The sequence below is a fragment of the Leptopilina boulardi genome, unplaced genomic scaffold (assembly GCF_019393585.1).
Source record: "Leptopilina boulardi isolate dan_hultmark-lab unplaced genomic scaffold, ZJU_Lbou_2.1 LbouV2_70, whole genome shotgun sequence".
Lineage (NCBI taxonomy): Eukaryota > Metazoa > Arthropoda > Insecta > Hymenoptera > Figitidae > Leptopilina > Leptopilina boulardi.
The window spans coordinates 786557-801580 of NW_026138017.1; the positions used below are offsets into that span (position 1 = coordinate 786557).

A 15024-nucleotide genomic window follows, 5' to 3' on the forward strand; every position below is an offset into this window, starting at 1 on the left:
GGGTTTGAGGTCTCGAGCATAAACTTGAGTCTCGCCAAACTCTTCTTTCTCTTGGTGTGAAGATGGACCAAGACATACGACCGTTTGAGAGGCCCGGTAGCCATAGTGTGCAAAGGCTTCCTTTGCGGATCGATAACCAGGCATTCGCTCTCTCGTGAATTTAACTATCCCATTTCTCCCCGACATCAATTTACACTCAGATATCTATCTTTTATTCATTTCTCTTTTTTTTCAATGAAGCGAGAAAAAAAAGAATCCTCCTTTTTCTGTCTTCACCACACTTTGGAAAATTTCTTCTTTTCTTTATGTTTAATATTATGCCTCTATTATTTCAATTTTTTAATTTAATTAATAAACTTTTTATCATTATTATTGTAAACACTATTTTTTAAAAATTTATTTTTATTTATTTATCATAATTAAATTGTAAATAAATAGTATTGAAAAGAGTATTTTTTGTTATGATTTTTAAATTATTTGATGACACAGATTAAATGTGCAAACGAGTTGAAAAGTGTTTCACGTGTTTTAATGGATCTTGGAAAATGAGCTTAAACTGTGTCAAAATACTTTGGTTTATAAAGAGAACCTTTTCTGAAATTATGAGTGTTTATTATATGCGGCAAGCTCTCATTATTCATTATACTCATTTTGAATTGTATATATATATATATATATATATATATATATGTTTGTCTTTTCTAGAACTGGGAAGTAATGAATACAGCTGTACTCACCGGTAGACAAGTCTCTCAGGCAATGAAAGTTTTCATCGTCAGTCAAGCTGGTAAAGTTGCTGATGTTACTCTACAATCCTCATGTCATTCCGAAGACGAAAGTGTTCTCAAGGTAAGAGGCATAATTTTATTTACTCATTTTATTTTTCTATTTAAATTTTTTTTTATTAAAATAAAAAAAAAAAATTTTCAGGTATCCTCATCGTGTAGTAGTGTCTATGTTGATGGCTCGGAAATTCGCGGCTCAAGTAACGCGTCAGTTTTAGTAAAATACGGCACGTACACGGGACTTGCAAGATTCACAGTTTGGATGCCCGAATTTCCTTTAGAAGTGACTGTGAGCGATTCTCGGCTTAATCAGATCAAAAGTTGGAAAGTCCCTGAGGAGCATTTAATCTCAAAAAACAAGCGGAGTCTTAACGAAACTTCAACGGGAAATAATGATGATAAAGATTCAAGAACGACGATAGTGAGAAAAAGAAGTTCAAACTTGGCAACTGAGTCGTCGGATTTAGAGAGTGATGACGATGTAGTGGATGAAGAAACTGATGACGACGGCGATTTAGATGACGATGATGATGATGAAGAGGAAGATGATGATGGTTCCTTAAGATTTCGAGGACACAAATGGGATGAGATCAATGCTATCGATAGAAATCCATCAGCAAATTGTCGACTTCGTTTTCAACAAAGTCCCGTTGAAATTCACGCTAGGTATGTTAAAAAATTTTCCCCAATTTTTTTTTTTTTGGGGAATTTTTATCATTTATTTATTATTACAGATTCTTTGCGGCTGATCATGACTCTGGAAGAGTTTCGTATTTTGTGAATCGTCGAACGTGGTTGCGAATTACGGATTTGGTTCTTTCAATGCTGAGAGTTTCGGATCCAAGAATTGCCACTTTAAGCCAAGGTAAAATAGTTCAGGGTCGAAGTATTGGTCGTGCGGAAGTTCAAGTTATATCGCCAATCACTGGACGTGTGATTGGAGCAAAAGAGGTACGCGTTGGAAATGATCGTGTTGCAGTTTCAAAATTATCTGTGAAAGTTGTGTCCGGTCTTCAATTGACGATAAATCCCGATTCAACGATAGAAAATGGATATATCGCTGAAACATCGGTTACAAGAAAACTTACAGCACAATATCAGGTGTGTAAAGAAAAAAGCAATTAATTAAAATTTATTTCTATTTGGATTGAATCTAAATGAATTGTATTAAATTTTCAAGGAGGGTTTATTAGACATTGATGTTGAATTTTCGGATGGTTTTCGAACTCCATTGAGGGAGATTGCAGTCTCGGATTATCATCTTGTTGTGGAGAGTCTAGACCCAGAGGTCGTGGCCTTTGCGCCAATGGTGGCGTCCCATCATCCACGAGTGATCGCTGTAGGTGAAGGTCGTGGCGATCTTTTGAAAGTGACCCTTCACCTTGCCGACTCGTGTCGATTGTCAGGAAGAAAATCAAAAACACCGGCAACAAGAGGAACACCGAGTTTACCATTGGCAACATCAACCGCTAATATTGAAGTGGATTTTGCTACCAGCGATTTGCCAAATCGACCCGAATTTGTGCAAAATGATGGCGGTACACTTGGCGGTAGTTCTCATCATAGAGAGCGAAAAAATGGCAAAGACGGTGCACCCGATCTTAATGATATTTTAATTGGTAATTATTGTTCAACATCTTGTTTGTGTCGTGTGTCGTCAGTCGATTCGACTTTTGAAAAAAAGAACCGCCCCGTCCTGCGCGAAAATTTCTTTCTTTCTTTCTTTCTTCTTCTTCTTCTCTTTCCGCCATATTTTGATTTTCGATAAACAAAATCTTGATCTGGTAAAAGCTTAAGCAGCTTGAATGTTCTTTTTGCTTTATTGAACACGCTTGCACGCCTCCTTCCCCCCTTTCTCTCTGTCTTTCTCTAATTTTTGTGCAAAGGTTTACCACTAAAAGACGAAAACGACCACGCACCAACGATGCAGGCAAGACAGCACCGCATGGCTATAGCTAATGGCATGTCTTCAGGGGGAATGGGCGGTGTGGGGATTCGACATCAGGGAGGACCACAGATGACACCTATGGAAATTGGATTATACGTTCTTTTGGCGGCCTTTTGCTTCGCCATTGTCGTCTTCGTTGTGTCCTGTGTCGTCTACACGAGTAAATTCAAACCACAATCGGCGGACTCGCCACTACCTGGACTTCCTGGTCTTGGAGCAGCAAGAGCCGCTGCCAATCAACTCGCTCAAAATCGACGACCCAGAGAATCAACAACCAACGCTCACGATTGGGTATGGCTTGGGCGTGCAACTCTCGAGAGAGCCGGAACTGGACCTCAACAGGTTTTTCACTTTCTATTTAATTTAATTCAAAAAAAATAATTTTTAATAATGAATTTTTTATTTATAATATAATTTTAGCCTAATTTAATTAAAATTGAAATTAATACCAAAATTTCTGATAAGGGGAGAAATTGCTTTATATTTTATGAATATAAATTGAAAATTTTCTTGCAAATTTATCGAAAATTAATTGATTATCTTGTTAAGGTTCGTGTAACCAGCAATCCGCTCGCCGGAGAGAATAATCCGCTTACGGATGCTGCTACTGCTGAGCTGGGTACAAGTTTTGATAATCCTAATCACATTGAGTTACCCTCGGTGGTTCGTGCAACTCCCTCGGCACCCATCGACACAACGACTTACTGTAAAAGGGATAAAATGCCATATAGTTTCATCAAAAAGTCCATGGATGGACAATCAACGAAACCCGTGATAGTTCCAACTGCACCGACAGCAAATGCTCTCGCACAAAATAAGTAAGGATTTAAAATGAATAAATAATATTCACCTCGAAACGAGAGACGGAGAATTGTGTACATTTTTCAAGGAATCTATTTTCTTCTTCCATTGTGAATCTCGCGCTTCTTGTGAAAGATTATCCTTTTCTGTAAAACGTTTCTCTTTCTCATAATTCTCGCAAAATTCTTTTTTTTTCTCTCGTAATACGTTTTTTCTATCTCGGGAATTTTTTTTTTAATTTAAACATCTTTTTATGATTATAGTATACCTTTAGAAAATTTGTAATTTTAATAATTCAATTTAATTAAATCAAGAATAATTAAATAAAAATCTTTTTTTTTCAGTAACGATGATGTGCCTCCGCCGTTGCCGCCACATGGGATTCTTCCACCCTCAGCATTAACATCGACATCCGACGATGCAAATGGAAATGATGATTATAAACCTCCAGTTCCTCCTCATCGTAATACTGGAGTTTTAGCTCGACTTCCAGAGACACCCAGGAAACGTCATCATCGAACGGCAAGTGCAAGTCACAATGGTAATTATCGACATCACGATAAACATCATGATAATAAACATCATGATGTTAAACATCATGATAAACATAATCAAAAGCATGAGAAACATCATGATAGGCATCATCATCATCATAATGAAAAACACGTGAAAAATTATCGTTCGAAAAATTCAACATCAAACGCAACTAAAGATAATAATGAACTTGCATTTGTTGAGCTTAGAAATAATGATGAGAAAAGAATTAAATGCACAAAATCAAGGGAGGTTAAAAGAGCAACTGTCATTGGTAATCCAATGTTCTCATCGTCATCTTCCTCATCTTCATGTTCATCGAATCATGAACAAGAGGAAGCTGTTCCCATGGATGATCTCAATTTAGGCATGGATTATAATCAGATTATGCAGTACTTTGATAACTTGAAAGAATCGAATGCCTGAAAAAGGGCCTTTGATCGCTCAGGTGATCAGAGTTTGTAGACGTGTTGATTTTTCCGAATTTGCCGCGACTCGTTATTATTTGAAAGCCGCTGAAACCGGCTTTTTCTTATTTCCAACGAGAATCTCTTCTTTTAATGTTTATTAAAATTTTATTTTATAAAAAAAAATATTTAATTTAAATTGTATTCTGACTATATTAAAATTTTCAATTAATTTATTCAAAATTTTAAGTTTTTTTCTTTAAAGAAAAAAAAATTAACACATTTAATATAAATTGACTAAACTAGAAAAAAATGAAAGCTGTGAAAATTAAGTCTCAGAGAAGCGTTTCGATTATATTGAATGGACAGAAGGAAGAGTTCAAACAGTACAAAAAAAAACTTTTAATATGACAATAATAGTCTTTCCTTTACTCTTTAAACTCTACCAAAAAAAAAAGAAACTATTTTCGTTAGTTTTCTTTATCTCATTGATTGGTGACGGATTCGACTTCTTGGAAATAATTTTCTCCAGCTTCGATCCAGATAATTTTTTTCTTCTCTTTTTAATATAATAAATAAAGAACTGATTTCTCGACAAGATTGAAACTTGGAACGAGTCGCGGCTAATCGGAAAGCTTCACTTTTAAAAAAAAGCAATAGACGCGAAAAAACGGATTCCCTGACGCTTTGCTAAACGTGAATACGAACAATCAGAATTTTATTTTTTTTTTTGTTTTATTTTTATTTTACTGCGTAGAGCGAATTGAGCAGGGAAATTCGAACGTATCGTAGATTATGTTCTAGTCAGCTTCCTAGCAGCACATCAAATTACACGTTTAATAATCGATCTTTTTTTAAAAAAAAAAAAAAACTGGTTCTATTTGACTGATGGGATAAAAGAAAAAAAAAAAGATCAACAGACGTAACAACGATTTAAAAAAAGAAAATTCACAATCGGGGTGATTTTTTTTCTTAAGAATTGAAAAAAGATAATCCATACTTAATTATTTATATAAATGATTTGTCATTTTTGTTGATAAATTTTTCTGAACGTGAAGGACGTGAGGTCACTGACAGTAGATCTGAAGAATTATGAGGGTTTTCTTTTTTTTATTTACGGAAAATAATTTTTATTAAACAAATTTAATTATTTATTAAAGAAAATAAAAATTAAATTCATAAATATTTTACGGTTTAATAAAATGAAATAATAAAAATATCTATGGAAAAAAAAATAATCACGTGTTTCTTAACTCCATCTTTGCAAAATAGACGATTAATAGTATCGAACTTGGAAATAATAATTCTTTTTAAGTAAAATAGAAACATTAATATTATTGATCTCATAATTTTCAAGAATAAATCGCTATTTGCAATTATGGTATGATAAGAAAATTTATGGAAAAACATTTTTACAATACTCTTTTTTTTAGGCACAGGAAAAAAAATTTATGTAAATTTTCACTTTTAATTATCTCATTACTTTTTTTAAAAAAAAGAATAAGAGGGAAATTTGTGAATTTTTTTCCTGAGCATAAAAATTAAAGTGTTAATTTTTTCTCAAAATAACTTTTCAATGAATTAATATTAGAAATAAAAAAAAAATATGTCCGCGTTGTACTTCCTCATTGCTCATCTTCATTCAAACTGATTCTAGACATCAGCAAGAAAACTCGTCAATTTATAATAATTAATTGTTATCGAAGTCTGTCGAGTGTGTATATATATAAAAAATTCATTTGTCGACGTCACGATTCCTTCGCGCCTCTTAAAGCTCATTTGTAAACAAAAAAAGGATATATTAGCATAAACAGAAATTTCCAAAATCAAGATTTTAAAAAAATCGAATCTTTCTTCTTTTTTTTTGTAAATGAGCTGAATCGTTATGTCCCCATCGAATCTTTGCAGTTCATCTCAGTATTATGTTAATTAGGTTTTTAGTTTCTAGAATTAATATTAAACAAATGTGTATTTTTGACATCTTGGTTCTCATAATATAAAAGAGCTTTTTTTGAATGAAATCTGCTCTTCTACAAATCAGAAAAGTCTGCCTACGTCCCAAGTTACGTTCGAGAAAAATGAAATACTCGTTCGATCTTACCGTGCGTTGTGATGTTTGTAAATTTTGCTTTATAAGACTGTGTACATATAAACATACATATTATATTAAATATTATATAACGCGTCAGCGCAAGAATAATAATTATGATTATTCAAAAAAAAAGCAAACAAATAATTGATCTAATTTAAAAGATCTCTAAATTTGTAAACTTGTCGCTGAAAAATCTCGGGTCAAGAACAAAACAAAAAAAAAATACTCGAATTTATCGAAATTCGAGAATAATTATATATATTTAAGAAAATTATATTTCCTTGCGACAAGTCTTAAGAATGTCTGCCATTTTAACTTTATTCAGAATCGATTGCTGCATTTTTTAAATTAAATAAAATCAAATGTGAATTAATCAATAAAAAAATCATTGATTATTGAATGTTAAATTCAAGTCTAAACTATTTCAATAAAAAAAAAACACATAATTTATTATTAATTAACAATGCTAAAAAATTAGTTTGCAATCGATTCTAACTATAGAATTTTTCTACATGACGTCATGAAAAATCGATTTACAAGTTGAAAAATAAAAACAAAATTTATACAAATTACGAAAATTCAGACTTCTTCTAAGTAAATTTACATCGGTTAAAAATTAATAGTAATCCTAATGAAGAAACTAAATATCTTTCCAAAAAAGAGGAAAAAAAAACAAAAAATTTATTTTCAGCTTGAAAATCGGTTATTTTTTGCTTCCGAGACATATTGCCTAAGGCTATAAAAAAAAATATCGCGTGGAATTTGTTTGTTGCGAAATTTTAGGCTTTACTTTTGGAGAATTCCATATCAGGGGTTTTTCTATAAAAAAAACGCTTTTTTTGCTAATTTGCAAATACCATATAAAATCAGTAAGATTTTTCTCTTCTCTCCTATGGAATTCCCCAATTGCAAATAGAATTAAATAAAAATAGAATTCTATTTGTAAGTTTCTTTAAAAAAAAAAAAAAAAAAAAACAAATCCGGAATGCAATTGAAACTTGTCTATTTTTATATATAATATCGATCAGTTCGTTTAAATTGCCATTTTTCGGTAAAGCCTAATATTTTATAATTAAAATTTTGCATCAATCGAATGAATCGCTAACGCCGACATAATATAAATTTTTAAGTGACACGACGAAAGCCGTTAGGAATTAAAGACAATTAAAAAAAAAATGAGGGGAAGAAAAGGGTTTAATTGCAAAGAAGATAAAAATTGAATAGAAAAAGAAAAAAGAGAGAAAGAAAAAAAATGTGCGTGTCGAAAAAAAATATCTATCTAAATAATGTAAATGTGTGTGTGTTTAGCACGCCGTAATTTTGTGTGTGGCACTTAGTAGTGTGTACATGCGAAAGCGACGTTTTGATAAGAACGCGGCGACTGCGAGACGATAAGGAAAAAAAGTTTACAGAGCTATTGTAACAAAATAAGCAAAAAAAAAAAAAAAGAGAGAAACAAAAAATAGAGCGCCGAATTCCCCTTTGAGAATCTAGTCCAGTGCAGGTTGCCGTTTCGCTATCGCGTGTCCTGCATTAAAACAAAAAAAAACGTAGATCGCAATGTTGTGTAGCGTACGCGACTTAACACGAAAAAAAATTTATATACAATATATTATATAAATATATATATATAAAATTAACTAAAAAAAAAGAAAAAAAAAATACTCCCTGTACTTCTACAGTTGACGACTGATCACCACTCACTCAATTTTTCTCCACTTTTTCTCAGTGTCGTGACTCGGTGTTATCAATCCACGGAAAAATTAAAAATCAAATTCGTTTTTTTAAAATAATTTAGAAAAATTCTAAAAATTGTCAAATACCTACCTTTAATTTAATTAAAAAATATTAAAATATTTCTATTTGTAAATATTGGTAATAAATTAAAATTACTAAAATAAATCACCTTTCTAAAAAAAAAAAAAAATGAATAAATCCGTGGATTGAAACATCAGTTTTTTAAAAAAAATTATATTTCCCATTGTTCCCTTTTTTCGGGAGATTTTTCTTGTTCGCTTTGTGAGAAAATTTTTCTAATGCGCTATATTTAAAAGTCGCGACACTTTCTGCTTATTTATTGCCAATAAAATCGAAAACACAATGGAAAAGTCGGTTTTAAAGAAATTGATATAAAATTTTTAATTTTTCTCAAAAAAAAAAATATTTTACACACATAGATGACCTTCCATCTTTATCAAGGAACGAGTCAAATTCCCCTGGGGGTGTAATGGGTCGTCGATTGTTTATCACCCGATATAGCTTTCTATTAAAAAAAAAATAAAAAAAAAATCTATATAAAAAATGAAAAACATATCGTCTCAAGATTTCGAATTGTGACGTTTTTTCTTTTTTTGTAATTCGTTTTTTTTTTGACACGATTGATTACTATTCAAGTTAGTGTCATTTATTTGTTCAGGTATATAAATATATTTAATATATTATTTAGGAATTGAGCCGATATTCATTTATAAATACCGACGATTGATTCGTCGCTAAAGAATTCGGAATCGCACAAAAAAAAAACAAACAGAAAATGAAATAATTAGGTTTCTATATTATATAGAATATATCGAATTTTACTGCCACACAGATCTTATCAAAGGTTCAGTTAGATTTATAAAATATCACGTCAATTTAAACACCCAAAGATCATATTCGAAATGAAGACTCAAAAAAAAATATATAGTTTTAATGAAAACAATTTCGGGAACAATTCTTTTTTTGATTTTAGTAGATTTTTTATATTTTTTGTTCATAGCTTTATTTTATTTTATTTTTTTTTAAATATGAGAATTAAAAATTTATTTTTTTAAAATATAGAAATTTAAAGAGCATTCTTTTTTTCTTAGAATTGTATTTTTTTTATTTTTTTTATTTTTTTTTTTTTTGGAAATGGGTGACTGCCTAAATGGAAATCGAATAATTTATTATAGCAAGCTCTTTCTTGAATAATTGAAAAAAAATGAAAATAGAGATTCTAGCGAGGAATCGAAGATGAATTAATCATTCCTTTGACACACAGCGTCACTAATACTTAATTATAAGGATAAACGAATCCAAAAAGCAGCAATTATCAGTATGTTATCATCATCGCTACTTTGAAGACGACGATGACGACAAAAAAAAGCCATGAGAATTTATTGTTAATAATATTAGAAAACGCAAAGCTGCTAATTATTATTATTATTATTATCACTTTCATTACCATTTATAAGCATCATTAATTCACTGAAAATCGTTATCATCATTGGTCATCTCTCATTATCATTAAAAAAAAAATTTGTCGTCATCGTCCTCAATGATATGCTAAGAATATATATATATTAAGATACGACTATTGCCTACTCAATGTACAATATGTAGTATTCACCTGTTGTTACCACCAAACCGTCGTCAAAGATATATAAAATTGTAATTGTACTATAAAAATACTTGTCACTTATTCAATTCCTTTCTTATTTTAATATTTCTTCTTGCATTTTCAATTAGCCATCGTTCATTGTACTTTAAACAAAAGAACCTTTTCTTTTATAATATCAATACACATGTCAAATAAAAACAATATTGTATCCTTAATTTAAAATTTTAAATAATTGTTTTGTTTATATTTTGAATCAAATTCAAATTCAAATGGATAGTTTCAAATTCCAGCCAACAGATGTCTCTCTTGACCGGTAAAGATATTTACTACTTTAGTCAAATATTCAGCCAATCAGAATTGTTCTCCAGTTAGTGTCCATTTTTACAAATGACGTCACAATTTGATTAACCAAAATGGAGGCTGAAAATTTGACAGTCGGTTTCGGTTGTCAACAATAGAAAACAAAAGAAAACAAAGAATTGTAATTGTTACTCATTTAGTGTGTCTTTTATATAAATTGAAAACTTATTACAATATTAAGAAGAGTGGTTAAGAACAATTTTTATATTCTTTTTTGAATTCTCAAAAGGAATATATGAAATTTTTTGTTGAATTTTGTTGATTATTTCATTGAATAATTGAATCAGCATCATAAAAGGTTAAAAAGTACTTGAACATTGTTCTATTCTGAAAATATTGTACGTTTTCTGTTTTTTTTTTTTTATTATGAAAAGCATCATGATCAAATTAATAACTATTTTTAAGGTTATATTTGTATAAAAGCATTTTAGTTTGCATTTTATCATCTAAATATTATTTAATATTATGGTTTACTGGATGATATTCAAGAAACGTTTCATAAAGAGGTATTTTACTATTTTTATTTCTTGCAAATATTAATTAAATGATAAAATAACATTTGCATGATGCAATTAAAAACTGCTTATTCATTAAAAATATCTTGTTTTGATAGTTTATTTATTTTAAAGTTACTGTAAAAATAATTTTTTTCTATTTTAAAAGAAATTTATTTTATTTATACATTTTAATGTTTATTTCTCAAAAAAAAATTCTAAAATTTAAATTTTTTATTAAAAAAAAAATTCAAAAAAAAAAATTTGTGCCTTTTTAAATCATTATCTATTTTCACGTGAGTTTGTTTTGGATCACGCAAGTCAATTTATTACGCAAACGTAATTCTATAATTAAATTTCAGTTGTACTTGTAACAAAGTAAGAACAAGTTAATTTTAATTAAGAAAAAATGAATTTAAAGTACAAGAGGTATAAAATATAATATTATACGAATGCTTGTTTTAAAATCCTATTTTTAAAATTAATTAACATTGCTTTGATAACTAACTATTGCTTAATTTTAATTATACAATTTTTTTTTTAATTTTAACAGAGAAGTAAAATTATTTCTATTTTATAAAAAAAAAAAAAAAATTTTGACAAAGTTATTAGTCATACAAACTTGTAATCGCAATTAAAAGCAAATTTTTTGCTTTTGACAGTAGACACTGACTAAATTTAGTTTTACAGCTTTTAAACAAAGACATTTGTGAAAGACACATTTAAACAAAACGCTGCGGTGATTGTGGGTTTTTATTCTTCAAAACCGATTTGTTTATACTAACAAAATGCGGGCTGGTTATTTCTTTTTATCTCCAATGTTACCTCTCATTGCTGCTGATGTGTGGCATAATGGAATGTAAGTTTTTTTTTTTTCTTCAAATAATTCGTGTCTTCCATTTAATTGACATTTTATTTTAAAACAATATGACTAGTACAGCGTTTAGAAATTTATTTATTTAATTGTTATGAATAAATTATATGTAATTATTTTAAATAAATTATATATTTATTTATTAAATTTTATATATTTCAATAAATTTTTTTCGTAATTAAATGAAATAATTTTTGTCTAATTACAATAAATATTTAAATTTATTGTATAGAACTAACTCGGGAATTTAGAGCACATATACATATTATATTGAAAGAAATGACTCATGAAATTATTGAGTACAAGACAAGTTAAAACCTGTAAAAAAAAAAATGTTGTTCACTATATACGTATACCTGTAAAATCGATTTGCATTTGCGCACTGTCTCGGGATATTAAGCCGGTTGATGTATAGAATTGGGGTAGTCTTTTTTCATTATTATAACTGAAAGCCCATTTCTTAAAAACAAAAACAAAAAAAAATTACATAAATGTCAAAAAAGAAGAAGAAACAATATCATAATATTCAAAGTCTTCATAACAGTTTAAATAATAATAATAATAATAATAATAACAACAATAATAATAATATACGTGCAACAAAGTTGAATGCAAAAATAAATGAGGTGTCGAAGAAGAAAAAAAAGGTGAAGAAAGAATTAATAAACAAAACGTAAGAACATTGTATGTAATAATAATTTCAGTTTTTTTGATGTAGAGTAAATTTTCTTTTTTTACATTATAGAAAGTAGTTAGAATATATTTTTCTTAGAAATTTACTGAAAGTAAAATATTTTCTTTATACTATAAGCTTATAATTAGTATTTTTTTTTTGGAGAAAACAAATAGTTTTATTATATTTATAAAAAAAATTGCTTTAATTTCTAAAATTATATTTGCAGACTTTTAATATGGACTATTCAAACATCAATAATTGTTTACGTGATACTGTTTGGACTGCTTCCTGTGATATTTCATTATTCATATACAATTCAACGGAAAATTCTCTTCTTAAATTTTGGTAATTAATAAATTTTAATTTGATTAATAATTAAAATAATTCTAAGAAATGAACTGCGTCCTACTTATGGAATTTTTTCGATTTTCAATTAAGTATAATTAACCCTTGCGATTAAATGATAATGTGACTAATTATGAGTGATTAATTAATTTTTTACAGTCCACTGGCCATTGTCTATTGACTTTTCAAATCCAGAGGATGTTGGAATTCAAGGGGCTCGAAATTTTTATCTAACGACTGATGATGGCGTTAAAATAGGCGCATGGTAAATTAAAAATAAATTTTTAATATTAAGTAAATAATATTTAATAATCATATTTTTGTCTTATGCTTCTTTTTTTTTATTTTTAAACAAATTTTTTAGTTGATATATTTAAATTCTGTTTTTTTTTGCAGGCAAGTTTTACCCAAGTCATTAATGAATCAAAATATCAGTAAAGACGCCTATGAAAATGTTTTAAAAAATGCAACTTTACCAGTAATTTTATATATGCACGGAAACAGTGGAAATAGAGCGAGTAGTCACAGAGTCGAATTGTACAAGTTATTTCAAAATTTGGATTATCATCTTATTTGCTATGATTATCGAAGTAAGGATATAGTTTTGAAAAATAATATAATATATAATGTAAATTGAAATAATTTTGAAATGAAAATTAAATTTTCATCATTTTTATTAATAGGTTACGGTGATAGTGAAAATGCTGATCTCTCAGAAATGGGGGTAGTGACAGATAGTAAATTTGTTCTCGAATGGATAATGAAAATTGTAAATGGTTCAGCGCCAGTTTTTGTATGGGGACATTCTTTGGGAACAGGGTAAAATTTTTCTTCTCAATATGATTAAATTTTTTTTTTTTTTTTTTAAACAAGATAAAGAAAAATAATTATTACGATAATTTTAGCGTGTCAACTCATGCTCTTGCATTATTATCAAATGACGAAAATCAACCAGCGGGACTTTTTTTGGAATCACCTTTTAATAATATTGCGTCAGAAATCAGTGAACATCCTTTAGCGCAGGTATAAGAAATAAATCAAATTATTATTATTATTATTATTAAATTACATTTGAATAAAATTATTAAATAATAAATAGTTTGTAAATATTCACAAATGTATTCTTTTTTTAGATATTTAAACATCTACCATGGTTTCAATGGGTTATTGTGCAGCCATTTTACGATAATCATTTACGTTTTCAATCGGATTTACATATAACAAAAGTAAAATGCCCAATTATGATTTTACACGCCGAAGATGATAATGTCGTTCCATTTTCTTTAGGAGAAAAGGTTGATATTTTATTTATTTATTTTTCTAATTATTTTTTTATTAATTATTTTTTTATTTCTACAGCTTTTTGAATCTGCTATAAAATATCATGGAAACACACAACAAGTACAGATGGTGCGTATAAACGCTACACTTGGACTTGGACATAAATATATATGTCGATATTCGGAATTGCCAGAAATAATAGAGTAAGTTATACAATTTTTAATATAAAATAATAATTTAATTAGTTTTCATTTTTAAAAAAACATTTTTAATATTTCACTGATATTTCTTTAATTTCAGGAAATTTGTGTCTTGGGTTAGCAAAAATTAGGAAAATTTCTAGTAGAATAATTTTATTAACTCTCTTTCTCTTTTCTCTGAAGAGAATTTTTAATCGCAAAAGAACTGAATTTTAAATTAAACGAACAAAAAAAACAAGACACATATTTGTCTTGTTTTAATTATTAGTTTTTAAAAGGCTATTTTTGTACTTTAAGAATTTTTTTTATGTTCGTGATATTATTTTCTAAATTTAGGAAAAATACATAAAAACAAAATGATTTTTAACTATTTATTTCATAATAGATTAATCTTAAAATGCATTTTATAAGTATCTAACACAATACACTAATAAAGTAACAATTTATTTAATAAAAAATGATGAAGGAAATTTATTCGTTAAATTTTTTATACTACAACCAAGTATAACCGTTACGATTGTTTAAAATATTCTTCAATTGCATTATTGTTTCAAAATTTAATTATTTTTTATTATGTTAATCTCATCTTTTACTATTTTGATATTGTTTTCCGCACAATTTTTAAGCGTTAATTCATTATTTGTCCGAATTAAAAGAAGTAGATGTCGTAACGGGTATTTAAAAAAAAATCCCGCTCATATTTGAAATAAACCAATTAGCACATTTGTTTTTAAAGTAATTGGACACTTTTGTAAGTAAGCCTTAATTTTTTCAGAAAATATCCATAGCGACATCTACTTGTTCGGACAAATTATGAACTAACTTAAAAATTAAATATTAACGACTGTGCCTTTATATTTATCATA

General features: G+C 28.4%; 2 protein-coding genes across 12 annotated transcripts in view; both read left to right on the forward strand.

Annotated features, from left to right (window-relative positions):
• LOC127290535 (transmembrane protein 132E) overlaps positions 1–9996 on the forward strand; it is a 45968-nt gene extending 35972 nt beyond the window's left edge. For 2 of the 4 annotated variants that reach the window (XM_051319172.1, XM_051319173.1), the window contains 7 exons: positions 706–849; positions 931–1451; positions 1520–1886; positions 1966–2404; positions 2672–3075; positions 3283–3551; positions 3879–9996. In XM_051319172.1, the coding sequence (XP_051175129.1) occupies positions 706–849; positions 931–1451; positions 1520–1886; positions 1966–2404; positions 2672–3075; positions 3283–3551; positions 3879–4494 (2760 nt within the window). In that variant the 3' untranslated portion in view covers positions 4495–9996. The remainder of the gene's footprint in view (positions 1–705; positions 850–930; positions 1452–1519; positions 1887–1965; positions 2405–2671; positions 3076–3282; positions 3552–3878) is intronic. The other 2 variants (XM_051319174.1, XM_051319170.1) reach the window with 2 other exon arrangements.
• A 364-nt stretch (positions 9997–10360) lies between these two features.
• LOC127290548 (lysophosphatidylserine lipase ABHD12) lies at positions 10361–14628 on the forward strand. Of its 8 annotated transcripts, none has more exons than XM_051319215.1 (10): positions 10361–10586; positions 11473–11641; positions 12559–12677; positions 12837–12942; positions 13074–13267; positions 13361–13496; positions 13583–13700; positions 13811–13972; positions 14037–14161; positions 14259–14628. In XM_051319215.1, exons 2-10 carry the CDS (start codon positions 11571–11573, stop codon positions 14287–14289), a joined length of 1062 nt encoding a protein of 353 aa, XP_051175172.1. In that variant the 5' UTR covers positions 10361–10586; positions 11473–11570; the 3' UTR covers positions 14290–14628. The 8 variants fall into 8 exon arrangements, with proteins under 8 accessions (XP_051175172.1, XP_051175174.1, XP_051175175.1 ...); XM_051319217.1 differs by having other exon boundaries at positions 10393–10409; XM_051319213.1 differs by lacking the exon at positions 10361–10586 and adding an exon at positions 10647–10794.
• Positions 14629–15024: the final 396 nt, after the last annotated feature.